This window comes from Buceros rhinoceros, unplaced genomic scaffold (assembly GCF_000710305.1).
Source record: "Buceros rhinoceros silvestris isolate BGI_N320 unplaced genomic scaffold, ASM71030v1 scaffold22542, whole genome shotgun sequence".
NCBI lineage: Eukaryota > Metazoa > Chordata > Aves > Bucerotiformes > Bucerotidae > Buceros > Buceros rhinoceros.
Window position 1 is genome coordinate 38,277 of NW_010399871.1, and position 26,882 is coordinate 65,158.

The window sequence follows — 26,882 nt, forward strand, 5'->3', positions numbered from 1 at the left end:
AATTTTTTGTTTTTGGTATTTTCTGAGTTTTCATTTAAAAAAAAAAAAAAAAAAAAAAAAAAGAAGGTAAATCCCGGAGTCTCATTGGTAATTTTGGATTATGACCTGGTCATCAGTGACTTCTCCTTGCAGAATCATGCTGAATTTTGAGCTCATGGGGACTGTTATCTTCTGCCACAGAGTATTGGCGCTGTATTCCTCACTGTAGCATCATGGCCCATGCCCACTCGCTTTCGTCCAGCTGATTATTCACACCTAGGGTAGAACTTTGCTTTTGTCTTTATTGAATTACACCTTATTTATTTCAAACATTTGATCCAGTTAGTCAAGCCCTTATAAAATTCTAATCCTGTTTTTAAATGACCTTTCCAAGAAAGGTCCATTTACAGATGGGTTTTAAATCCCCAATTACCCCCAAACGAACTTACTTGCACTAAAACCACATTATGTGGAATGTGAGTGAGGAATGACATTGTTTTCACCTGACCAGTCGTGCTTGGATATTGTTACAGGAGCCAGGAATTAGACCCCAGTTGTGCAATGTGATGTCTGAGAATATTAAAGTAATTATGTACAAGCCGAAAAGGTACATAAAAGGTGACACTAATAAGACTGGAGTAATTTTATAGCCTGATCAAATTAAAAATATATTTAAAGTATCAATTATGAACAAGATGCCAGCTAATTTATTGGTGATTGAACATGTATGTTATTCCCAGTGTTTCACAGCAAGGAAAGACAAATCCCTGTCCAAGGGCTATATTGGAGACAGTTCTTTACGTGACCTAGATTTCAGGATGCTGTTGTTGCTGCTGGAAAAGCAATTTATTCTCTCTCCATTCACTTACCTTTAATGAGAAAAGATGAGTCAGCTTTTGAATAGGCACTGTCTGTACTGACTTCCAAATCAAAAGATTCTAATAATGAAAAACAAGTAAGTGATATTAATATACCTTAAAATGTAGATGAGCCAACAAGATTAGTGCAGTCTCGTTAGGTTAATTTCCAGCATCTCTGAAGGAAATCTTCATTACAGAGCAGACCTTTGAAAGGCTGCGGACTCGCTTGGTTCATACTGTGATCCCACTGTGAAAAAACTAATTGACTTTGTGCCTCTTCCCATCCAAGTTGTACTTGCTCTTGGTCACTATGGAGACCGAAGTCAAAACTCTACAGAATCAACAATTTTACTGGATGGTAAATGCTTCCTAAATTGTCTGTCTATTTATTTCTGTTGACATAATGCTTAGAATTTTGTTATATTAATCCTTAATTAAGTATGATGTTTTGACATACGGGAGGGGGGAGGAAAAAACCTTCCTAAATTTTGTAGCCTGGAGATACAAATTGCTCCCAGTCAGAGGAAATTCGCAGCTGAACCGGGAGCTCTCAACCCCAGAGCAGTGCCTCAGACTCAAGGCTGACCCCGCTCCCTCTTGATTTGCAAGGCATGATCACCGGGAGAGGTGGGACCCGCTGTCTCTGTGGGCATGTGTGTCTGCACTCCAGTCAGCGGCCGTCTTAATATTGCAGGTACCGAAAAGCAAAGCAGCCACCACAGCCCAGAGCTGAACCAAAGGCGCTCTGCGTACTCGAGCGCAGTTAACTCTGAGTTGACTTTCTTTGGCTCCACCACTATGAGCATCCTGAGAGAGCTGGATTGACGCTGGCGGGGAGGTGGGGAATGATCAGACCTTTGTTTGGAATGTCAGCGTGTGCTAAAGCTCGCAGTGCTCATCTTGTCTCAGAGGGCTGGTACGCGTTTCTGTCAGCTCCTTCAGTTGTCACATTTTTTCACTTTTTTTTTGAGTAGGTAGGAGTGAGAAGCTGAGGGCTAGCAGAGTGCCTTAGGCATATATGGTGCACAAGTGTGATAATTTAGATGAGAAGTGCAGAGAAAGCTGATTGCCAAAAATTATATAGGAAGCTTTTAAAAAGTAGATTTTTAAGGAGAACTTGCAAGAGGAAAGCATAATTGCTTGGTGCTTATGAAGGAGACCTAAATGAGGTACAAAATGTGCGTAGGTCTCGTACTAGAGCTGTTACCCCTTCCCCTAAAGCATATGTATCGTTAACTGGGAGTTCAGGACGGAGATTTTGTCTTGCATTAGTGATTGCTGCGGATGTTATGTTTGAATCCTTTACAGTTAAGATAAAATAAAATACGCTGATTTAGGCACATGGATTTTTATCCCCCTTTCAGATTTATAACAAAAAAGGGAAAGTATCTCTCCTAGTTTCTGAGAACTTTTGACATTATTTTTTAATGTGCTGCCTTTAAAGTCATCTCTTCCCCTAAATAAACCCCTTCTTTTATTTCTGTGTAGCTACACTGGGATTTTGTAACAGCCTAAAAGGATGATTTGTGAAAATATATTTTTACAATTCTTGCTTCAAAAGGAAAAAGTAATACTTTGGGCTGTACTGACTGCGAAACCAGCTCAGCAGAGAGGAGCTCTGTGTCTCTCAATTGTAGGTGGTTCATGCCAGCCCCCTGCGCAGTTTAATTTCATCATTGGTGCAAAAAAGTAAGATATTAGTGAGCAAGGAAGGCATATCATGTAATACTCTTGCTTTTTAAATCTCAGACAATTTCTGCTCCATTCTAATTTTAAACAGCCATTTTAATTTGTTACCAATGGATGCTTTCTGATTAAACTTATATTTAACAATCCCATGCGTCAGTGAGCACTGTGAGATGACAGTGATGGCAGTGGGTGGATGGCACAATAGACCGTGACAGGAGAGGTTGATCTGGGAAGGAGAGGAGGAGATGGATCAATTCCGGAACAGAGTAATCAGGGGAGCAACAGAGGAGGGAACCTGAGGAAAAAAATCCTGCAGAGCGGGGCCACGCAGTGAGGTGTTCCAGGCTCCTCCTCATTATCCGGTGCTGTTGGTGAATGCCCTCTGTGCAGAGGCTTGTGTTTCTGCAATAAGAATGTGTCATTCCAGACTCTTGAATCAGCTGAAAGTGGATTGTACCAAAAGTACCTAATTCTATGGATTTAACTTTTATTTAGCCTACGTGGCGTTTGTGTAGAATTCCCCAGTTTGGACCATTTCTCTAATTTTAAAATAAATTATGTGTTTCCTGTCTTCAGCAGTTCGAGATTCGTAGGTATAAACAAAATGAATTTCAAATTAACATGCAAATTTTCCTTAAAAATTACTTTGTAAATTGTAATGTATTCAACCAGCAATGGAAATAATAGCGTGTTCTTGGCCAATCACAGGTAGGCAGCATCATGTTAATAGTCACTAGAAAAAAGCCTGTAATTAATCTATAGAAAGGAATATTTTTTTTAAAAAGCTGGATAAGACTGAAATAAATGTAATGGGGCACAGGCTTACCATTTTTAAGACCTTACCAGGGAGCATTACTGCTTACGTGATCCCAGGGTAATGTGTTTCTCTTGCTCTGTCACTAATTGAGACTCTGTTATTGCAGCCTTTAGCATTAAAATAAAATGAAACATTTTTGAGTTGACAAACTAAGGCAAATGGGAGCTGCTAGAGAATAAGGAGCACTGGTAGGACTTTTTTTTCTCTTTGCAGCCTTCTCTGTGAAAGAGGTAATTTCCGCGTTCAGCAGTTTTCTGATTTTCTGTGTTGCCTCCACCTTATCCACAGATTCTTCAGCCACAATAAACAAAAGAATTGGGAAGGGTTGGCCGCCGCATTGTTAGGTATTTTCACCAGTCAGCCAGTACCATCGTAGTAAGAAGTGAGGGTGAAAAATACAAAACTAATTGTCAGATAATCAGTATGTTAAATGCATTTTTAAAGGCAAATAATAGAAGCCAGTAGATTATGCAAAATTTGATGTTTGGTCAGAGCGAGCTGGCCTTGAGCTCCTCTCTGCTTTCACTGTCCCTTTCCTCTCCCCTGCCCTAACGGCTCGACATCTGTGCTGCATTCAAGACTAGCACAGCTGTAATGCTGAAGGACACACTGCTTAATGGTGTCGTGACCTGCTCAGAACTGACTGTTGAACGTCGGACTATCAGAATGTGGTATGTGAAAGGCAGCGTAAGCCACATAGGACACATGCTGACTTTGTTACAGGCATATCGAAATAATAAGCTTGTTTTTTTCAGTGTAAGTTGCTAAATAATTCAATTTTTCTGAAAGGTGGTTACATTACAAAAATAATAATCGTCAGAGTCCTTTCACATCAGTGTTTCAAGCAGTGCACTCTTCATCTTCAGCTTTTCATATGCTAAAAGGCATTCCGGTTCCACATCAGCGGCTGCGGTAGATGCTCAGGTTCTAGCCTGGCACAGTACGTACTGCCATGAATCTTCTGGTTTGCCTCTGAGCCAAAAGGAGGAATTAGCCAAAAGTTTATAGGGTTTTTTTTGTCAGTTGCTAGTGGCTGATTTACCTTCCTTGTTCTCACAGAAGTCTGTATCTTCTCTGCTGTACCTCGAAACAGCTTCTCTTTGGTGGAGCAGCAGCGCAGTAGTTATTTTGCTGTACTCCTTCTGTTCCCTTTAAAACCCAGGATATTTTATAGTCGTGTTATTGTGAAGTGTGTCCTGCTAGCTCCAGTGACCGCTGCCATTCCTGGGCAATTGGTTGTACCCCTTCGGTTGCCATCCGCTAAGCGGAAGAAAGGACTTTATTGCTCTTGTTATGTGCGCTGTGCTAGTTTTGGACTCCCACTACTAACCTCTTGCATCGGTAAAAATGAGCATTGGCTAGAACTGTTTGTTTTAGTAACAGTCCGAACCGCTTGGATCCTACGATACCTAAAACTTGATTTGAAAGGAGAATATTAGTCTTTATTTGAAAAATATGTAGTTTTGTTTTGTTTCCGATGTGCAGCTTCTGAAAAGGTACTTTTTTTTAAAAGTAGTTTTTCAGTAAGATAATTCTTTCTCCTTCTTGAAGACAGAGCAGCAACCTCGTTGCTCAGATGACTATAGCTCTCGCTCATTTCTGAAGAACTTAAGTGCACAGGCTGCGCAGGTTTCTCTGAAATTTGGGGTTCTTTATTCGTTAGGTAGGAGAGCACTGTGTCCGAGTAGTGTCTGACCGCGTGCACTGATTGAGGTCATTCTTAACTTCCTTAAATTAGTCACTTGACTGGTCATTGTTCATACATTACAATTTCTGTTGTATCCATTCTGTTCTAATTAACTGTACCAAGTTATTCACGGAGGACTGTTAGAATAGACGAAAACCATTTGTAACTGTAATTTCAGAATTACCATAAAGATCTTAGAGTTGATGATATAATTCTTCAGCACGAGAAGCAAACTATTGTATAACTCTCATTCTACGTTGTCATTTTAGTAAGATGTTACTAAATTTGCCACCATGGATGGGTCAGTATCTTGTGATCGATAGGAAATGGGAAAACACGACGTCAGCTTTCACCATGCTCTGAGTATCCAAAGTAAGAAAAATACTTTTCCTGAAGCGTGGTTTCTAGGAACAAGACTGAAGGGAGACAAATCAATCTGCCAGCCGTGCTCTGAATTAGCATAAATTTCACTTGCTAGTATTTCCCAGATGTCTCCACTTGAAAACTACTTACTCCATCTTTGTTTTATTAAATGACCAACAACAAAAGAAAAAGAACAATTTCTTTCAAGTGGAATTTGATATGTGAAAGACAGGAATGGAATGTCCCCTTAGCAGAGTGTTATTCATAAAATGAAACACATTTGTTTGTGGGAAGAGCACTTGAAATGGTCTAAAGAATAAAGGGGCACACAAGCAAATGCCCGAAGCGCGTATTCTCTTCTGAAAGCCGTTTTTCTGAACGTGGGGTTTTAAGCAGTAAATACAGCATACATGATTGACAGCCCCAAAAAACAAAGGGCCGTTTTATGCCCACACCCCTCTGAACGCTCTCAGCAAACAAGGCTGGATATTGCTCCACCTGGTTTTGCTTTAGCCGTGTTAAATTGTGTAACCTGTAGAGGAGTTCCTCTGGCAGTCTCGCGTCACGGGATACCTCTAGTCTCACGTCTGGGGCATTCCCATATTCCAGCAGCACTCAGGAGTCCAAGGCCAGATGACTTAGAACCCGCAAGTCAAATCTTCACCTTTCCACGTTCTTTGCATTGCCTAGATAGCTCAAAGAGCCAGAGGCGCTGGGGATCTTCACTAACGAATTCTGCGTTATTACTGAGGCCACGTGAGGAAGGTTTGAGTGTTGATGAGGGCTGAATTTGTGGATATCGAAAAGAGATCAGAATTCAAAACCTCATCAGGTGACGCAGAAAACTGTTTATCGTGTCCTTCAGCAAATCTTGAATATCAGAAATATGTATTTTGGCAGGTAATTCCTACTTCTTAAACTTCATCATTTTTGAGAGTCTAATATTGAATATAAATAAATTTTAAGGAGATAAATAAAGGGTAGTTCTGAGCTAGCTGGAAAAGTCACGCTAGGTAAAAGGAAGCATAAAAAAGACATCCTTATTTCTGGTGTTGGTCAAAGAATGTGTTCATTGTGAAACCGAGTCCTTGTACTATGTGGCTCTAATTCCAGTTAGCTATTACATCCCTTAGGTTGATCCCTCACATGAATTCCAGATGAGGTGGTTTAATGATACAGCCACGAGATTGTTTAGCCCTAACAGGAAACGAACCGTAGCCAGACATCCTTTCTGAAGTGGATGACAAAGCTGTCAACACTGCTGGAAATAAGTTTATGCTTCACAAAAGAGGTTTTAGGGTGAGATTACCACCTCTGGTAGGCAGCTATCCCTAAGCAGTCTTGTCAGATTCACCAGTGATGTTGGTGTGACCGTGTATAAAGGGAGCAGGGTTTTGAAGTCTGGCCTTAAGGCCAAAATAAAGCACTTAAGGACGTACTTATCTTGAAGCATCTAAATAGTCCCACTTTGGCCAAATCTAGATGGAATCCTAGTGAACAGTAAATTTTTGAACAGTTCTTACTGTAGCTTCTAAATCTCTCATTTCCTTTCAGTAATTTTGTTAGAAAAATAAGAAAACATTTGGACTGCAGTATTTAGATGTTAGGGAAATAACTGTCAGTTTTGAGTCAACTGAATGTCCGTGCTATGGTATCGGCTTTTGGATCTGCTGATGGCCACGTTGCCTTTGCTTTAATATTCTTTAACTTGTTGGAAAAAAAACCCACCCAACTACATTACTTCACAGTTTCTGGGTGTGGTAACAGTAAAATGAGGCTTTTTCCTAGTATCTGCATTTCCCCCGTCTTCGCTTGACGGTGCAGCATGCAGCTTTTGTGGCGGGACAGATGTGCGTTCTGTCTTGGAAACAGCAGGAAATTCTTCAAGGTCTGTTGCTTAGTACAGGTTGTAATTAGGGCTGGTGCTTATCTTTCTGCTTGCTACAACCAACCAAGTACCAATGCTGGTGCCTCTTCTTGGTCCTGTTAACCCAAGGAAGGGATAAGAGTTTATGAGATCCACCCTTTCCCAAGGGTCAGGAAAAGGGCTCACTGAGGGTTCCGCGTCCTTTCTGCTCCACGTACGTTCCCTTCGCAGTGGTGGTTCTGGCAGCAGGTATCTTGCAGCGCAGGAGGCGAGCAGTCGCCAGGGACATTGCCTCGCTGCTCGGTGACCTGCTGCAACACCTCTGCTACGCACACCCCAGCACAGGCAGCAGCGGTTTGTTGGGGGATTTTTGTCTTTTTGCATAGCATTGTAGAAATCTCCTTTGCGTTGACCCTAACTAAAGGCATATACTCAGGACAGAATAATGGCAGGCTCTAATGTATTTTGGCTAACATGCCCCTCTCGGGAGACTGTTTATTCTGTTTGACAGAGGGTGCTTTGATCTGTATCCATTTCTTTCGCATGTGTATTTACTTTTGCAGTTTTACCTTTTCTTTACCTTGCAAAAGATAAATAATCACAACTGTTTGGATAGCCAGAAGCCCTGTATTTTCTGCTGAAAAGAAATTATTTTAAAATGTTGTAGATCTCTGTCTTTTTAAGATTATATATGCAGACAACTGTAGCCAAGATATATTATTTATGAAGTTTAATCAAAGAATGTAGCGATTCACAGAAGAAATGATAAATATGTAGGAAACCTGACTGCCAGGGTTTCCATCAGCTGAATCCTGTCTCTTTCTGACTGTTTGAGCTCCTTTACCTCCCATTTACTCCAGGTGAGAGCTTAGCAGTCTTTCAAAGCAAGTCCTAAGACAGGCAACAAAACTGACCCTGGAGGGTGTGGAAAAAACAGAGCACTAGGAAGTAGAGCAACTTATGAATGATTTATGGAGAAAGTGAGCTTGAAGGAAGTGAAGATGATGTCTAGGGAAATATGATGCAAAACATGAGAGCCTCCTGGCTACCATGGGAAATGCCAAGAAATGTAAGTACAAATCTAACAGTGAAGGGAAGGAGTAAAGGGAACAGCAGTGAAAAAAGAGTAAAAATGTAGAAAATACATAAAAAAACCTACAGATGTAGGTGGAAATTTAAAGCATATAAAGAGTGGATTGGATATGCAAGCCAATGCATATGAAGTCAAAAAGGCAAATAAAGCTGTGGAGATAATCTCCAGAGTCTCACTTCTAAGTGACAAATGTATTCAGTGTTTTTGAAAACTGGTCTTTCATGGTTAAGAAAAGAATACAGAATCATTGGTACCTATGTGCTGTCCTTTGTTTAGAAGGAAAACAGGAATTAAATAATTTTAGTCAAATTACTAGTGAAAAAATATAATTATCACTGATGAATGAAACGGGTGATGTAGGGGATGCATGGGAGCACAGAGCAGATGCTGAGGGGTTTATTCATAATAGAGCAAATCCGTTGTCATTTGTTTTGGCTATGCACGTTGCATGCAGGAATGAGGAAAGGCCAGGGCAGATGGAAGCAATTGAAGAATTAATCCTATTGCCATTTAAATCATTAAAAAAGATCCGTGTTGAATAAAGGTCCCATCTTTCATGGGAGAGGAAGGAAGAACTAGTGATCATGTCTAGCAGATTTATAACTTAAAACATCCTTTTCTTCCTTCCTTCCTTCATAGGAGTCAGAGCCTGAAAATTGTTACACAGCATCCACCTTGTATTTAAAGGGAAGTAGCTGTGGATTATTCTCTCTCCAAGGTAGTAGGTGGCATGTTTTGAGGAACAGATTGTGTAGATCTATGCTAGACTGAAAATGGAGGAAGCCTAAGATAAGTGACTAAGACGGGGTAAAAGCGAAAGGAAAAACTGACCCCAAAGTGCTTTTTGCTTTTCAAGCTGTATTAAACAGTAATGGTGCTGTTCCCCAGTTACCACTTCTCAGGCTCCTGGATTCTGGAGTTTTGGTAGCCTTCCTTGTTGCTCTTCGCTTGGTGCCTGCAGGTACAATTCTCAGGTGGTCTGTACCTGCTCACTGTGCCACATCCTGATTCAGTAGCTGTAATGAGCCCTGCTCAGCGTTGAGAGCTGGAGTTGTGCCCTTCCAGATTTTTAAGAAGTAAGGACCGCCCTAGAGACAATGGTGTGACAATGGGAGAAAACAAAACGGGCCTTTTAAGAAAGCAGTTAAGGAAAAAAAAGTGCACTTTGGGAATGCCTTGGTATGAGGCAGCTTTCAGTGATCCTACGGTGCGTGCAGTCCAGCACATTTTCCAGCGAAGCTTTAAATCTGAAGCAGGCTCACAGATGGTTCTAATGAGCTGTTCTTTGAGATACGCTTGAACAAAAATAGTTTAACTCCTAAGACACTAACATTTCAAGAGGACTTTCCAGCTAAAGCACTTGCAGTACAATTTTCACACAGATTTTAATTTTATTTATATTTCTAGTCTCCAAAAAGGGAGGTTTTTCAGGACCTCACGCTTCCCTTTATATCCGTTACAGTACGGTGTCACAAAAGGGTACAGCAGGAGCGCTGCTGCACGTTGGCCCAAGCTTCCTCCTCTAGCGCTTTTCAAACTCTACAAGCATTTAGTTTTGAACAAACAGTAATAAAAAAGGTAAAGGTTTTCTATGAAAACTTTATTTTTAAAGCAGTCTAGTATACCCTGCTGAAAGTATTACTTGTCTTTCTCACGGAGGGACTTTCAGACTAATCCACGAGTGGGTTTTGGCGGTTAGCATGACTGACTGTAACAAAAGGGGACAAGAGGGCAGTTTCTCAGTGTGTGTAAAAATGGCACCCTTTCAGAATCAGTTATTTTCATTTATACTAAACTTCCCAGTGTTAAATATTTCAAATCCCAGAAACATTCCTGTAAATCACAGAATCAAGCAATGCATTTAATTAGCCTTTGTCAGGATACGTAGACATAAAGATACATACAAATATCTGTACATATTTTCTCTGAATCTGTCTCTGTGTGACTTGGAGTTCCTGTCTAAATTCCGAAAGAGTTATGTATAAACACAAAAGTTGGTGATGAACCAAGCAGCAGCAGATTTCGTTCTGCACAGGCTTCTACCTCACCTAGTTATTAACGTTTGTAGGTAATAGCCGTAAACACGGATCTGTGCAGGCCATGGGCAAGGGGGCTTTTTGGTCGCTCCATATAGGTAAATCACAGTAAAAAGTTCAGAAAGGGTTAACTGCTACACTCTGACCAGCCTGTCAGCTTCTGCAAAAGAAATGCTAGTGATAAAAGTATCATCAAATGGTTTATAGCTTTGTAGCACAGCAAATGTTTATCAATTCCTTTCTTTATTTCATCCTAGGTCTGCCTTATGGATGGGAAGAAGCTTATACAGCAGATGGAATCAAATATTTTATCAAGTGAGTAGCTCTGGGGGAAGAAGTTGAAATAAAAATGCATTGAGTTTGGTGTACTTTTAAACCTAGAATTAATGGAGAAATTAGTAAAATCATAAAAGCTATCATATATTTTATATACATCTTTATTACCAACATTACTTGTTCTTTTCTGGCTTTCGTGACTTCACTGTCCAGGGGGTCCTAGAGGGCTTAGTCACAAATCCAGCTGCACTTCGGTGAGCGCTCTGTCTCGCAGTCCTTGAGACGTCTTTGAAAACCCTAATCTACGGTGTTGAAAGCTTCCCCAGTTAGGTGTTTGACCCTATAGGGGACCCAGGAGATGATAAAAAAAAAAAAAAATCTCATCTGCTAAATAGTTTTCAGGTATAAATATCTATTTTTAAAAATGCCTTTACATTTGGGGATGTGGAAGAATTCTTAGAATTATTCCGGATTTTTAGAAGTAATGCTCTGGTTTCACCTAATCTAGAGTTACTGATAGAGGAGGTTTTAAATGTTATATCCCACTCCCACGCGTGGGAATAAGTTGCTGCAAGGGGGCGAAGGAACAGGACTGAAAGCATTTAGTTACATTTATTAAATGATCGAGAGATTTCCGGCCGCTATACCATTTAGTCGAAAAGACGTATTCTACTCTAGACTTTACACCTAAGATGCTAAACAGAGGTTTAGTAACTTGAGTATCAGAGTACGGACACTTCACGGTGTCGCTGGCTGCAGGTTAAGCAACTTTAATTCCACTGAAGCTGCACCAGGTGCCAAAGCCTTCTCTCCTGTTCTGCGTGTGTACTGGGTTTTGTTCTCGATTTCTACCCGGTGGAAACTACACCTACGGTTTCCCTAGGCCCTGCTTTCTGTGTTTTCAAGGGAAAGATAAAACCATGTCCTTCCTAGCTGGCTTCTTAGAATACTTACATTAACTACCAGTGAATTTCACTGACCAGTGTTTGGGATACACATCGCATCACTACATGGTTATTCTGCACCTCCACAAAGAAATCACAGAAAAATACATCTGTATCAAGAGTTAGCTGTGATTTTTTAGAAGATACTGCAGGCAAATTAATTTCTCAAAACTCCCCAGAGACTGGAGAAAATGTGGTGTTGATAGGATGTTCCAGTAACAGAGTGTCTAAAGCAAAGAAAACTTCTACAAAATCTTTAAAAGCAATTTGAAGATGTGATCATATGTGGGGGGTCGGGGGGGAACCAAAACAAAGCACTAAGCTTGGGCCCTTGTTATCTGCTTTCCTTATCTATAAGGTTTCCTTAGTGATCATTTTTCTGAAAGTAGTACTAGAAGAAAAAACGCAGCATAAATTCATTATTTACAAAAATAATCTTTTTAAAATAAACCATAAAGTATGATTTATATCCTGCTAATGTCTTGCAGGTGGAGAATTGAAAGCTTTTTTACAAAGACCTACTTGACAAAAACCATAGGAATTTGTTGTATACTGTAGAAAAGATTTTTTTTTTTTCTCAATTGTATTCTGCGATTCCAGAGGAAAAAAAGCATGAAAAAGAAGTAGCTCGTGTTGTATGTCCCAGAAGCTTCAGGAAGCGAATTTGACAGTATGCTGTTGTTTTTTTTCAAGAATGCAGTGAAAATTATTGCATATAAAGGGTTTTTTTGTTATTCCTCTAAAAGACTGAAACAACTGGTGAAAATTATAATTCATCTCCATTACATATATAACTCATGAGTCATTGTTTACTTAACAGCTAGTTATTCTAGCTGCTGAAATTGGTGTGTTGTTTAACTCTTATAGGAGCCAGGAAGACATTATTTTGCAGGTGGCTTTCCACAATCTCCTAAAAGACAGGAAGGGCAGCAAGTAAGTCTTTGCACCGAGATAAAATTTCTTTTATCCCAAACTCTTATAAAAGTCACGTAAATAACATGGAAATTTATGTATTAGCTAGCCAAGAAAAGCAGGGACTTTTTTTCTTTTTTCCAAACATACTGCTCTGTTGTCCTCGACTCACCCCGTGGAGCCTCGAGCTACATGTGTTAAAGCAGACCCGTTTTTTTCGGCAGAGATTTCCAAACGCCGTGTATTATCCTGCATTCCAGCCCTAACCAGAGGGCAGCTTTTGCTTTCGGACAGATGTAGGTTACTACCTGGGACTTAGACCAAAAAGTATTGTAGAAAAATAACTTCAGAAATGAAAGTGAATTAAAAGCCAGTTTCATAGCCTTGGAAATAAATACAAGAGCAACGATTAAAACGGAGCGCTGTTCCCTTGGTCTCCATCTGTTGATACAGTGAGCTGGGACAGGGCACCTGAGAGTGAAGGTGGTGCTGGATTCTGTTCTGGGTAAAACACTTGCAATACTCTACGTTTATACCTGTGCGATTGGAAACGGAGCTTGAAGGTAGTATTGTCTAGTAGTAATAGCAAATAAATTTTAGCAGCAGGTCAGAAGAAATCTCACACTCTTGAAAACTCTGGCCCTCCCCCCCACCCTTTTTTTTTTTTTTTTTTTTTTACAATCTCTCCCAGACCTGTGGAGCAATAATGCTACCCCCGGGCCCCCCCCCCCCCCCTTTTTTTTTTTTTTCTGGTGGCAGTGCTGCGCTTCTCCTACGAGCATTGTCTTGGTGAGTCAGCAGAAAGCTGGCTTTGCCGAATGTGTCAGGAAATCTCTTTGAAGTTCTGCACTTGGATGCTGAACTGTTGCAGATGTGACAATAAAACGCGTATTAGCAACAGCAGAATCTCAGCTAGTCTAGGTGGTGGCAGCCTAATTTTCAGCAGGCATCAGATGTTTTGCAGGTTCTCCCCACTTGCTGAGACTACAGATTTGAATTGAGCAGTTCACATGAAAAGGTTTATTTAGGAATTTTTATATCTTTGATTGTTAGTGACTCATGAATGTTCTTCCCTTTTCTTGATGTGCTCCCAGTGTCACAGGGGATAGTGCCCCAGGATTTCCATCGTTGTTGCCTTCTGTAACCTGTCCTATAATGTTCTGCTTGTCAGGCTTTATGTGGCAGGCGAGGAAAATCTCTCCATTTTAATTGCAGGGAAGGGCATGAAATCACCTTTCGTGGCCACTGTCCAAAACCTTCTGTTCCTCTGAGGGGAGCCAGCATGCTGAAGAGGTGTTAAGAGCTCTTACTGCAGTTCATTAGAATGGAGTTAACTGAGCATTGCAGTAAGACATCAGGGTAATTAATATTAACTATTTCCTTACTTCGCTTTCATCACTGTTTCCAAATGACTTCGCAGAGCATAAGCCAGGCTTTTTGCAAGCTTGAAAACTGGAACCTCTCACTACACTTTGTAATGTGTGTGAAGTCGGTCTGGAAGAGTTAACTCCTTAGGACAAGGAGCAGGGCTTGCCTAAGTCCTGTGTTTGTAACGTTGACTGGGAAACTTCAAGATGAAAATTTACTCAATGTAGAAAATATGCTTTTTTAGGAAGAACTTACCCTGAGGTGCATCTGATCAGCTGATGCTTTTCAGTAGGATTTAAGCTAATTGTTTAAATGGGGATTAGCAGAATAGTTGACACTCTGCAGCCCTGGTACTAATAGTGGAACCTTGTTCTCTTTGGCTGTGAATTTCAATCCTTTCATTCTTTGGTGTTTAGAACAGCCAATGCCATGAGGGGTTTAAGAGTATTTCAACACCAGCTCACTTCCCTATACGCAGACAGGTAGAAAAACGTGTTAATTCCTGACGTGTAGGCACAATTAAACTGATCTTACATGTGAATTGTCAGTTTTCTCATTAAGCAGCTAGGCTGAGGCTATGTAGAAGCTGCAGTGGCTCTGTGTAAATCCACAGCAGTTTTACAATATGCTAAGGACCATCAAATATTATTTTAATTAGTAGTTGCCTTCAGTTCCAACATGCTTTATTGGGCCATCAAGTAGCTGTGTCCATAAATCTATATGTTATAAATCTAATGCAGTAAACACTCCAGAACGGAATCTTAATAGCACATAAGCTGGAGACAGCTCGCTGTGAAATTTCCATAAATACCTCTGAAGGGGGTGTAGCAATATGAAGTGCATGAGAAATCAGAGTTTAAAAGAAGCAAACCAGCTGGCTTGTGTTACACACTAAAGTGAAACCCACTTATGTGAATAACTGCCATGAATAAAACATTTACATGGCTGCAGTCCTAGGGGCTGAACTGCTCTCTGCACCTACCAGGGAAAGCTGTATCTTGTCCATCAGTTCTCAACTTCAGACATTTTTTTTGAAATCACCGCTTTTCTTCAGAAAACAATTTCAGTCTCTCAGTAAACGATTTTCAGTCAACCTGGTTGCTAAGGTCAGTCACAAAGTACTGAGAGAAAACTACCTTCTAGGCTGCTGGTGTGTCGTGAACTCGCCCAATGCTGCGCTAGGCATTAAGGTCATGTACAGGTTTACCATGAAAGAGCAAACAGCAATGCCAGCCTCTCTGAGCTGCACCTCAGGGTGCACTGGGAAAGAAGCAGGTTCAAGTGTCTTGCTGATAGAATGTAAATTAACAGTTATCAGAAGGACAAAAATTACACCAGTAGACTGAAAGGTAGGGAGCAGCTTCATTGCTGGGGTAACTGTGCTTTCCTCCTGCTGGAGAGTAAAGGCTTGTATGTTCTAAGGTAACCTGGTGTACTGCAAAGTAACGGAGAGGGCAAGCACTATTTCTTTTGCCTGTAGCAATACAACCAGTCACATGTAGCAGCAGAGACATGCCCCATCAGTGATGTGTAACAAACAAATCACTGGTGCCTCCTTCCTCGCCAATTTACGTTCAGTATTTCTATCGCTGTCTATATCAGCCAGTTTGACTAAGAAGAGCTGAGATTCTGACCTCATTTGCTCAAAGTGACAATTGACTGTAGCCTAATGTGGTTTTCAGCAGTTCATTGCAGTTCCAGAGTCATAGAATAAAATCACAGGAAAGTCTAGGTTGGAAGGGTCATCTCATTTAACTGTTCGTTGAAGAGTAAGTTATCCAGAGCCCTGTCAAACTACATCATGAGTATTTTCATTGAGGAAGGTTCCACCGCCTACCTGGGCACCCTAATTCCAACGTTCAGTTGTTCTCACAGTAAATAATATTTTCTTAGTCTAGACTAAATTTACCCTGAAGCAACTCATGCCCATTGCTTCTTGTCTGTTGCCACCCATCTTCGTGAGAAGAGGGCCTCCATTTTCTGTATAATTACCCTTTAGGTATTGGAAGACTTTGATTAGACACCCACCCCTGCTCCCCGAGCTTTCTCTTCTCTAGGCTGAACAAAACCGCTTATTTCCTTCAACATTCCTTCATGGGCCAAGTTCTCCAACCCTCTGATCATCTTGGTGATCCTCCACTGGATCCTCTCCAATTTTTCCATTACCTGTCTTGAACTTGGAGGACCAGTCTATTGAAAAGACCCCACATAATAAGGTAAAAAAGTTCAATATTAATCAAGTTTACTTATTAGATTATCAAGGCTATCCTGTGGTAAGAAATTCTACTACTGGTTTTGTAATAGAAATTTCTGTCCCAAGTAGACATTTTATCTGTAAATCCCAGAAACACAAAGGGGCTAATGAGCCCTCCTAAAGCACCACCTACCTCCAGGTGTGTATGTGTGCGCTTACCCATCAGCTGGGTGGTGTTAGGGTGGGCACTGTAAGAGAAAGGCTGTCTTGTTCTCTCTGAAAGCTGGTCATGTGGCTGGTTTTGCCCAGAATTAGTTCAGGTGTAACACCGAATGAAACCACTGTCAGAGCAGCGTTTCACTTCTCTCGTACGCTCTGGCATTAAAAGTCCTCGTGGAAGTCACAGCACTGCAGCGATGCAAACAGACGTGTATTCTATCATTGAGCAGATTTTGTGAATTAGTAACTTTGGGTTTGATTTTCAAATAGGAGAAAGAGTCTACGCAAAACTGCTCTCGCAGTGAAGCATCATTGACAATTAATGCTAATTAAATAATGGATATACACTGGTGGTTTAGAATCACACAAGAACAGTGTAAAAAACCATAGCTGAGACGCTACTTTTTTCCTAGAAAACCCATTATAGTTAATCTCTTCATCCTCCCACTGCCTTCACCTTTAACATATGGCAGCTCGGTATCATGAGACTGGCACCTAAAATTAGCCAGGGCCTTGCTATCCTCCTCCCACTGCCACCCACTCCTTGCATATGTGTACACTTTGTAAGGACCAGCTGTGAATTTTGCCCCTGTAAACACTGTTTTTTCTAGCATTTTAATAGGACTAGGTTCTAACTATTCTACATTAACTGTTATTTTCCTCAACAACTTTTATCTTAGAGTTTCCTGGAAGACAAGTTTCCAAATATTTTAAACTTTTGGGATCTTTGCCCTTAGATGTCTTGAGGGCTGTGATGTTTTCTGTCTTACAACAAAGGGGAAACAGTAATATTTGATTAAGGGTTATCTTTCAGCAGTTTTTCTAAAAATCAGAAGATTCTCATGGAAGGATTGTGATAAAGGAGACAACGACAGTGCCTTCGTCAGAAGGTGTAGAATTTGGTTCATGCTATGTTTTGTTGATGTTTTGTGAGTAGGAATGGGCATTTTGAGGCATGGAGTGCTCTGTTCTCACTGAGTTCAAAGACACAATTACTTTTCATCTCTTAAAATTGGACCTTGCCTATTTTACACATCATTCAAAAATACAGATTGCTTTTGAAAATGTTTCCTTTTACCTGTCACCCTCAAGTCCTCCTACCTGAAAATAGAGGAAAGAATAGTTACATGGTCATAAGAGTTGCAAATATTTAAATAAAACTGGCTCAAACCCTTTCAGGCGTAACCATATGACTTCGGGTAATCCTGATGTTTTTCATTTTTTAGATAACTAACTTGAGACGTCTCTGAGAACTTTTGTTTTCACAAAGTGTTAATGCCTGTCACCTCAAGTACGTGACTCTGCTGTGTCTCCAGTTGGTCACCAGGAATAAGTATATCCAGAAGTAATGGTCCTGTTCTGAAACTCGTGCCCCCAGCTCTTTACTAAAACACACAGCAATGATTTAGTGTACGACATTTTGCTAACAAAAAATTAATGAAGACTTACAGATGAAAATTCCAGGATGAAAATTCCAAATACTTTCTAAGATTTGGAAATGGTTTATTGCCAGAATTTGGGTTGTAGGGAATTCGATTTCTCTGATTTTCACTGAAATCATTTTGGATGACTGTAAGGAAAGTAATCTGAGATGTGAAACTAGGAAACGTAGCGTTGGATTTTATGATAACACGAGCTTGTAATGCAAGAATGTTAAGACCTTAAGCTGCTTTTGGTTGGGCAATTTTTTTTCCTGAGAGGTTGTTTGTTCTTTAATATCAAGAACCAAAATGGAGAAACATTCTTTTGGCTTCCTCAGATACTGCACGCTCTGTCCAGGTTCTGACCCATCATACAAGGCAGCTGTTAAAATTTCTTCTGCAAGAAAATACATAAAGCTGAAATTATTTTTTTTTTTTGCTCTAGACCTACAAATCCCACTGAAATCAGTTTGCTGATTTTTGTTACCTCTGCTGGGTAATTGTATACTGATGTGACCAGAGGTCTAGTTCTCACCTATCTAGTTACTTCTTTGAGTAGAGTTGCCAGTGTGCAAGTTCAGACTCTACTCAACTGTCCTTTGTTAGGGCAGGTTTTGGCACTTGTGGAGTAAGTCGTGTACACTGCTCCACGCCGTCGGTTCTCCTGGGATCTGCCTGTTTGGGGAGAGCCAGCAGGAGCAGGACAACGCTCAGCAAGGTTTTTAGGTACGTGCTTCATCTGAAGCGTGAGCCTAAGCCATCGCTCCAGCTTTATTTCGCTTTAGTGCATGTGTGGTTTAAATATCAGCCTTGAGCGTGTTCTGATGCATTTGCAAATAAACTGCACCAGAATTTTTATGAAGTTCACGCAGAGACACGGGATTAGGAGTAACTGCCGGTATTAAAACAGCACTTCTGGAGTAGTAGCAGTTGGCTAACACTGGGGTGAGACAGATTTCAGGTAGTGCTTTCAAACTTGCATATCCTGTCACTCAGAGCTTTGGGCTTATGCAGCCTGGGCTCAGGTCCTACTGTTTTTATTTTCGATTGGGCCATTGGTTTATTGACAATTTTTAATGATACAGCACACTATTTGCCTGTATAAACCTCCTTCCTAGTGATTACTGCCTTCTGAAATGGCTCATTGATTTTTCTCTAGCAGACAAGTGTTTAATCGGTTTAATCAAGGAATAAATAGTGAGACTGTCTTCTGGGGTTTCCCTTTATTTCCCTCAATCTTTAATTAATACTCAAGCAAAATATGCGATCCCTGAGGGGAAACAGGAAGCGTTTATGTCGCCTTAGGACACAGTTCCATGAGGTGACAATAGAAGTGAAGGCCACTGCAGTCTCCAGGACCTGCCCAGCGTCTCCTGGGGTACTATTAGATGTCCTGTGTTCCTTCTGAAATGTTGTTTTAAACCAGTTTTAACAAAAAGGGGGAAGGAAAAAAGAACACTTCATTTCAGATAATCTGGATTTGATAACTACAGTACAAACCCCTTCCCCAACTGCCTCACAGGTTCCATGTCTGGAAACTGTCTTCCCTCAGGACTGATTGATTATACTCGCGTTAATGTCACTCAGTTGTTTCGTTTCATTCTAATTGTTTGTCTACTCAATCAAAAGCCTTTAGCTACAGTTCAGAATAAGTTACTCCTTGCAAATCCTTCCAGCATTTGCTCTTCAAAATAGCAAGGGTTTTCTGTTGCTTGACTTGGTATCCCCCTACAGCACTTAACATCTGCTTTTCAAGCATTTTCAAATGCATTTCCTGCATTTTCAAAGGGGATGCCAAACATGACAGATACCATCGTGGGGTCTGCAAGTGTGTGCTAGCTCTGAGAGCTTATTTCATGATAAATAGTGGCATCGAAGAAACAAAAACTCGGTAACAAGTTTAAACTCATAAGGAACAACGGCAAAGCGTTAAAAGCCCTGGCTCTTGAAAGCTGAGAAACAGTCCTGCTCCCAAGCATCATGCAGTCCTAAATAAAATTAGGAATGCGTTCACCAGACGTGCCAGGTGCAGCACCAGTAACTGCTCCAATCTGTTTGGAACACGATTTAGAAACGCTTCAGGTAGAGATTTGAGAGCAGGGCAGTTAGCACACTCCCAGCATTTTGACCCTCCGGCATACCAAATCTTGCCGAGTAGCGTTTATCTGAACTCCACGATCATGGAGGGGGCTGGCTATAACCGCAAGATCTGCCATTAGCTATGGTCTGGTTCAGGGGCAGCAGCTCCCTCCTACTCCCTTAGATGCTCCGTTGCCACCTGCTGGCTCGAGAAAGGGTAATTCTGTCTCACCCTGTCCAAGACATGAAGGTCTTCAGGTGCCTGGTGCGAGCTAGGGCTGCTCCGTTTTCGTGCAGGATCTGTTTTTGATGGTGTATTTTGTTACTATGCAACGTTTCTGAGGTTGCACAAGGAATGTTGGTCATGGCCCAGGAGATGTGCATTAGCAAGTGAGAGAAGTACGAGTGAAACAGAGATGAAAGAGCTGGGTACCTTCTCAAAGGTGCGAGATGTGTGACAGTGGAACGGTTTTCAAGAGAATAAGGATCCTTGCAAAGCAAAAGGCTGTTTGAAGCACAAGGGGAGCAGAAACACAAAGGGCCAGCAACAAAAGACAAAGGCAAAACTTGCAGAGCTGTGTGTGGTCCAGCAACGAGCTACGCAGACAGATTCTGTGCAAGAGCAAGCGGGGAAGATGATAAAACCTCTAGGCGAAGGATTTTGTTCAGGCTCTTCATTCAGTGGCATTGTTCTTTATTTGCCTGTTGCTCTGGCCTCATTAGCTTCCAAACCACCGCTGCGTGGGGGCCTGCGGAGCAGTGTGGGACAAAGGGTCAGCCATCGAGCAGATGGCATGGGCAACTTCACAGCAACTTCAGAACATCCCCCTGGGCTACGCGTGTAAGTCTGAAAACTAAATAAGCACAACGTGGAATGTATTTCTGGGTAATATAGGCATGTCCCCTTCCGACCCGTTGCATCTAAGTCTAGCAGGGCTATTTGCTACATTTTTTTATGATTATTTCACTGACAACAGTGGAAGCACTGAAGGGTAAAGCTTTCTGAGCGTGCCGTTCCCGAGGGCTCAGCCTTATGGCTGTCAGCACAGTGGCACCGCGGCAGCGGCTTCGCAAAGACGATCAGCTGCGCGCAGGTCAGTAACAGCTCCAGCAAGCATCGGTGCTCAGCTGAAGCTGAGCATTTTAAAGGGCTAGTGAAGTCTGGGAAATCAAAAAGTAAGAAAACAGACATGAAAAGTTTAGCAAAATTACGACTATGGATTAAATGGAGTTACGTTATAGGGTGTGTCCATTTAGGGAGGAAAATAGCTCCGTGGGGTTTGTGGAGCTCTGCTCTCACTTGCACGGTCGATACTGCTCAGTTTGGTAGAGTAGCACAGGGATCATACGAGGCCAGAGTTTGGCTTTGCAAGTTCAGATACAACTAAATCCCACTTGGCCCCTAGCGAGTAATGGTCCCTATCGTTACGAGACATTGACTGATTCACTCTTTAAGGCTGCATCTTGTGCAAGACCTCTTCATCTGAGATCTGGTCCAGAGACAAGATTGCTCCTTTTAAAGTGAGGTAACCCTGGTGCACTGAAAAAACTCAGCCAGGTGTTATAAATACCATCCCGTCTCCAAAGGGGAAAAAAACCAACAACTTCAAAGAATCCCACGTCTGCTTTCACCCTGCACAGTGACCTGCAGCACCCGGGTGGAATGCCAGACTCTTCATGATTTCCTGTTAGGCTCCAGAGTTTTGCCCTAGTTGGAGGATACAATCTGAGGTGAAAAGCATGTCTTGGTAATGCGCAAAATCTAGCAAAGGTGCTGACATTTTTTCCATCAGTTTTTCTTTGAATTATTCTTTTCTTAAAAGATTGTCTTAAGTTCTCATTTTAAAATAAATAATTTTCCATGCAAAGAAGTAAGAGCCATAAGGAGGGTAATTATAATGGTATTTTAAATAATTCTCTACCATTTCTTTGCCAAAAAAAGCCTGTGTTCTCATGTTTTGTTTTTCCAAGCTCTAAAATTTGTCCTGCAATTTACTAATGTTAAAAATACAGAATAAGCTACTGACATATTTCCAGATCAAATGTTTCTGTTTTCTAACAATAAATTTGGCTACCCTCCGATAGCAGTGACTTGTTTGGAAACCTACAAATCTTTAAATACTGTTAATTGCTCTGAAAATGTGAAATTAATCTTTTGAACAGGAACATTTGCAAGTGGAAAATGTTTTATATTTAGAATTTTTAACGCTGGCCTTCCAGTGATTCCTTTAATATTCAAAACAGTTTCATTAATTAAGGAAAACCTAGAGGTAGATTTGCATTCCCTCTCACTTTTATCGCTGGCCCTAACACACAAATCAGAGAGGATGTATTTCTAATACAAGAATGTTCTGCAAACCAGTAAATCTGGGATTATCTCTTCGGACTGATTATGTCAAAGCTCTTTAGCCACAGCACTTTTGGAGAGCTAAAAATAAATAGCAGGGGGGGTTATACATTTATACTGTACCTAAATAATCTGTGTGTATTGTGTGTGCCTGTCTACAATGTGAGGCATGGTATCTGGACTTAACGTTTATTTATAAGAGTTCTTTTCCTAGTAAGGATTTTGGCAAAGGGCTTTAAAAGAAACTGTCCTATAGAAGCGTTCGTGGGATAAGGTCTAGCGCAGGTTTAAAAGAACTGAGTTCCCATCAGAGGCATTTGCAGCAGACTGACGTTAGAGCAGCTGTTGGCCCCATATATTTTGCAAATGGATGAAGAAAGGAGAGGGTGTTCTCTCCTTTCTTTCCAGTGATTAAACAATCAGATATAGAAAACTGCGATTCTGATTTCAGTGCCACAATTCTGCGCTCCTAGAGATCTGGAGAATTCTTGCATTAATTTGTATGAGAACAAACCAAGTTCTTACAGAGGTTAGTTAGCAGGAAGATGGGCATGCTGTCATTTGCCTCCTGGTCATAACGTATGGAGGAGGAAAATCTTCTGAAGAATAAACACTTAACCAAGAATTTTTTCATTGGTTACATCAAAGACCCATGGAAGCTCTTCCACATAACTGTTGTGCTGCGGTGCAGTTTCTCCCATTTCACAGGGTTGACACTGCATGCTCATGAGTAGAGCTAAGGATTTATGTACACAACACGTCAAGGTACGCTACCTGGGGAAGTCAGATGGGGGGGAAATTAAAATAATTTTGTTCTTATTTAAATGCAGTAATGGATTGCTGAGGAATGGCTTGATAAAACAGGCAATATAAACACCTAAAATAGTACTGCAGGCAATAAGTCTTGCATTGGCAGAACTGGAATGGATGGAATCCGTTCAGCTCCCATGATTCCGCAGGTGTTGGAAGGAGTTCTGTATCGTTATGCAAATAAGTGAAATCACATGCTGGGACTTTAATTTAAAGTACTATCTTCAGTATTAAGCCATGCTGATTATATCTTTTAATTGAAAAAATTTAAAAATACAGCATTTCCTGGCATTATAGAAAACATTGCAGGAAAATGCAGCAAAGACGTTTTCTTTAGTGCACTTACAAGTACAAATATATTCACAAATCTCTCATAAAACATTGTAAAAGGACTTTCTTCCTATTCTTCCTGTGGTCTATCATCTGATTTTCCAAAGGTAAAACTGGGCACTTTTAGGAAGTTGCTCTCATTCCTGGTAAAAATGGAACATTCGCTTTCTTAGAATGAAATGATTCCTGTATTTGAGAATGTCAATATCTGCTGTGTTGCATTTCTTACATGTTGTTCAGTTATACCGCGAAACTGAGCTCCACAGCTCCAGAAAGGTGATGTGCATTTCTGTAATGTGCTCTTGAAGGAATGGAGTTCAGCCAGTGCTGCTCTGGCTCAGAAAGCACTTACAGATTGTTTTTACACATCACTGGAGCTTTTGGGTTTGTTGGTTTGGTTGGTTGGATTTTTGCTGGGTGGTTTTTTTTAAGGAAAAGAACTGAGGATATGGCCATTATATTATACGTTTTGGTTTTTTGCTTGGTCCTAGCTCGGGCATTGCTTCAAATAAAGTAGTGGCTAAATTCACGGATTAGCACTTCAGAGATAGGTTGATCTGTTCATGCAGCTCGAGATGTGATTTCTGTTGGCATCATATTCACCTCTTGGTGGACAGTATTGTTGTCCCCATCATACCCAACTTATGGTGAGCTCATTATACTCCAGTGAAAGGTGTGAGTGCAAGGTAAGATTACGGCACAGGCATGGTGACTGGAATAGCGATCCCCATGTCCCTACCTCAGTGCAGCAGAAGAGATTCTTGAAGACAGAAAGACAAAATCTGTTTTTACTTGAAAAGATAAATCTGGAGTAGTTTCATCATAGCACTTCATATTTAATTCAACCAGTGCACCTGAAAGGTGAGCACAGACGTGGGCTTTAGGTACACTGTGTGTCAGGAGTGGTGAGAAGAGCCGTTTGTCTTTTATGGTGTGTATTATGTGTACAGTGATTTTCAGCTAGTTCTTCTACTGAACTTATTACAAAATTCATCTTTGCTGTAACTTGACTATAAAAACCGTGAATTTATTAGCAAGGTTTTTTTAAGTGAAAAGCAGCTATTTCCTTTACCAAGAACACATTATTCCAGAAGGGAGAAGAGGCTGAGTCTTGCCCACACACAGTATGGCTAGCATGCACACTACCCGTCATCAGGTGTACAGTGTTCTCACCCGCACACAGGAAACCTATCCCATTTATCTGTCCTCGCCGAGCCTTGATCGGGTCCTTCCGTTCAAACAGCAGCTTAGACTGCATGGTGAGTGTAGGGTTTAAGCCTTAAAAAGTAGAACTGACTCCCTTTTATTTCACGTGTAAAGGCTGTGGAAGCATGTCAAGAATTTGGTCTAGAGGACAGGTAAAGAACGTCCTTTTTTACATATATTTGTCAGCCTTTTTCTGCAAGAGGAGGAATGACTTAGTGATGCTGGAATATTAGTTCATGTTCTAACACAGCATTTTTCTGTGACTTGATTCCACATTGGGTCAACTCCCTCTTGACCACTGTGCCTCAGGCTTTAACTGGTGTGATGGCAATGGTAATACCTCACTAGCTTGTGGAGTTTTGCAAGACTTAGGTCATCTGGGCTGTCCACTGTGCTGGATTAATTGTCTGCAGCTCTGTTAATCAACAGGGAGCGTCACTGGTCTGTGCCAGGAGCCTCTTACAAAAGTATTGTCTGATGTGTTTGGAAATGGGACCTTGAGTCCAGGTTCTAGCACCCAGAATACTCCACATTTTATTTGTAAAAACCTCATAGTTATCAAGAAAGAGTATTCTGTGTTTGAAAGTCTTGTAATAATCATTACTACTCCAGACTCCACCTGGTACTGTTTGAAGATTGGTAAACCTCTTCGGGTTGTTAACAGCGTTTCTTGTTTCCTTTTCAGCCATGTGACACAGACAACATCATGGATCCATCCTGTAACAAGCGCACTAAGCTTGCTTTGCTCCGAGGATGATGACGACGGAATAAGAGAGCTTCCTGGGTCCAAGAGCTGAGGATGTCTGTTGGCAGAAAGTGGTTTCTCTGGATTCTGTATGTTAGTGAGGAGCTGCACCCTTTTTAGTTTAGGTACTCTCTAGTCCAACATAATAGTCTCTGATGATGTTTCTGCCCTTCAAGTCAGAGGAAGTTCTGCCATTTTTCGGTGGGTTTACTGGTGGGTGCTACAAAAGATGCAGGAGCTGCAGAAGTTTCCCTTCAGTCCTTAACCTGTCCCAGTTCGGTGTGCAGGGCTCAGCCGTATCTTAGGCCCGATCCAGCCTTTTCATGACTTCTCCATTGGCATAACTCCACTGACCCGAAGAGAAATTGTCACAGCTGTGACCAGCATGAGAGTTAAGACGGGACCATTGGTTGTAATTTCACATGCTAGATTCCAGCTGATGGCTGACTGAAAGATGCAAGGTGAGCTGTTTCCTTTTTTTAACCAGTGCTAGCGAGTGTAACGTAGAAGCCTTTTTTTAACAACGGAACATTTTGATTTTTATGGATGAAATTTGTGAATAAATTTTGCTAATCGAAATTCAGCAAGTTATTACAAGTCTTGGAGAGCTGATGACTTTTAAAAGAAATACTTAATAAGATTGGTGGTTGGGCTTCAGAAAAATGAGACTTTGATAAGTTGTCAAGTAAAAAGAAACAGGTTTGGTAGAGGACACCATACTCTGTGTCCACAACATGAGGCAAAAATGAAAGTTATTCTACTTTTCTGCTCTGCTAAACCGATACGTACATGCATGAAATACTTCAGTGGAAGCTGTGAAGTTTCAAGTACAATGAAACCTGTGAAACCACCTCCAGGATCAGCAGAAATCAGTCACCCCCTCAAAGCTGGTCTTTAAGTAGAACAAAATCATTTTGTACACGTTGGTGGTGATCTAAAGAGGATAAAGAAAACGAGGGGTGTGCTAGTGCAAGCTAGTGAGCAGGTTTCACTGTACCTCAACAGCAGAGGATATTTTAAATCTCATTAGTCACAGCACGATGTACGATGTCAGCTTTGTCAAACGTACGATTCGATGCTGTGTTTTTCTGGAGGCTCTTTCTATATGTGTGTGTATATGATAGATAATGGTAGGCGTTGACTGATGAATGAAAGACAGACCTGAAACTCTGCAGAAGCACTGATGCATGTATCAGAGGAAAACCCTGTCTCTGACCTCCAGTCCAAGAACGGGATTGTAGCAGTGTGAGGAAGGCACAGGCTGCAATCTGCATTTTTCTGAGCCATGCTCTTAAGGACTCCAGAACCTCCCTGGAAAGGTTCGGGCACACTTCTGCACTCCAGCTCACCTCTGCTAGCTGATACAAAGGAATGAGGCTGTGAAATCACATTTTTTTGAGGTCTGTCTTCAGCAGATGCGGCATTTGATTTAAAAATCCTTCTACTCTGAGGTTTGGATCTAAAGACCAGACTTGCTCGCGGTTCTGGTGCCAATGCTGCGCTCTGTCCTTAGCGTTGCAGAGCTGTGCCAGGTCAGGCACTCTGTAGCTGTCGATCTTTTGAATCGAACTTAATATATCTTTTTTCAAAGTCCAGGTCTAGTCTCTTCCTTGAAGAGCAGTGCAGAAATCTCCTGCATT

General features: G+C 41.2%; 1 protein-coding gene across 1 annotated transcript in view; it reads left to right on the forward strand.

Annotated features, from left to right (window-relative positions):
• The window catches only part of STXBP4 (syntaxin binding protein 4), a 58,202-nt gene extending 32,908 nt beyond the window's left edge, over nt 1-25,294 (forward strand). The window contains exons 21-22 of the mRNA XM_010131664.1: nt 10,649-10,706; nt 25,183-25,294. Coding sequence (XP_010129966.1) covers nt 10,649-10,706; nt 25,183-25,294 — 170 coding nt within the window. The remainder of the gene's footprint in view (nt 1-10,648; nt 10,707-25,182) is intronic.
• Nucleotides 25,295-26,882: the final 1,588 nt, after the last annotated feature.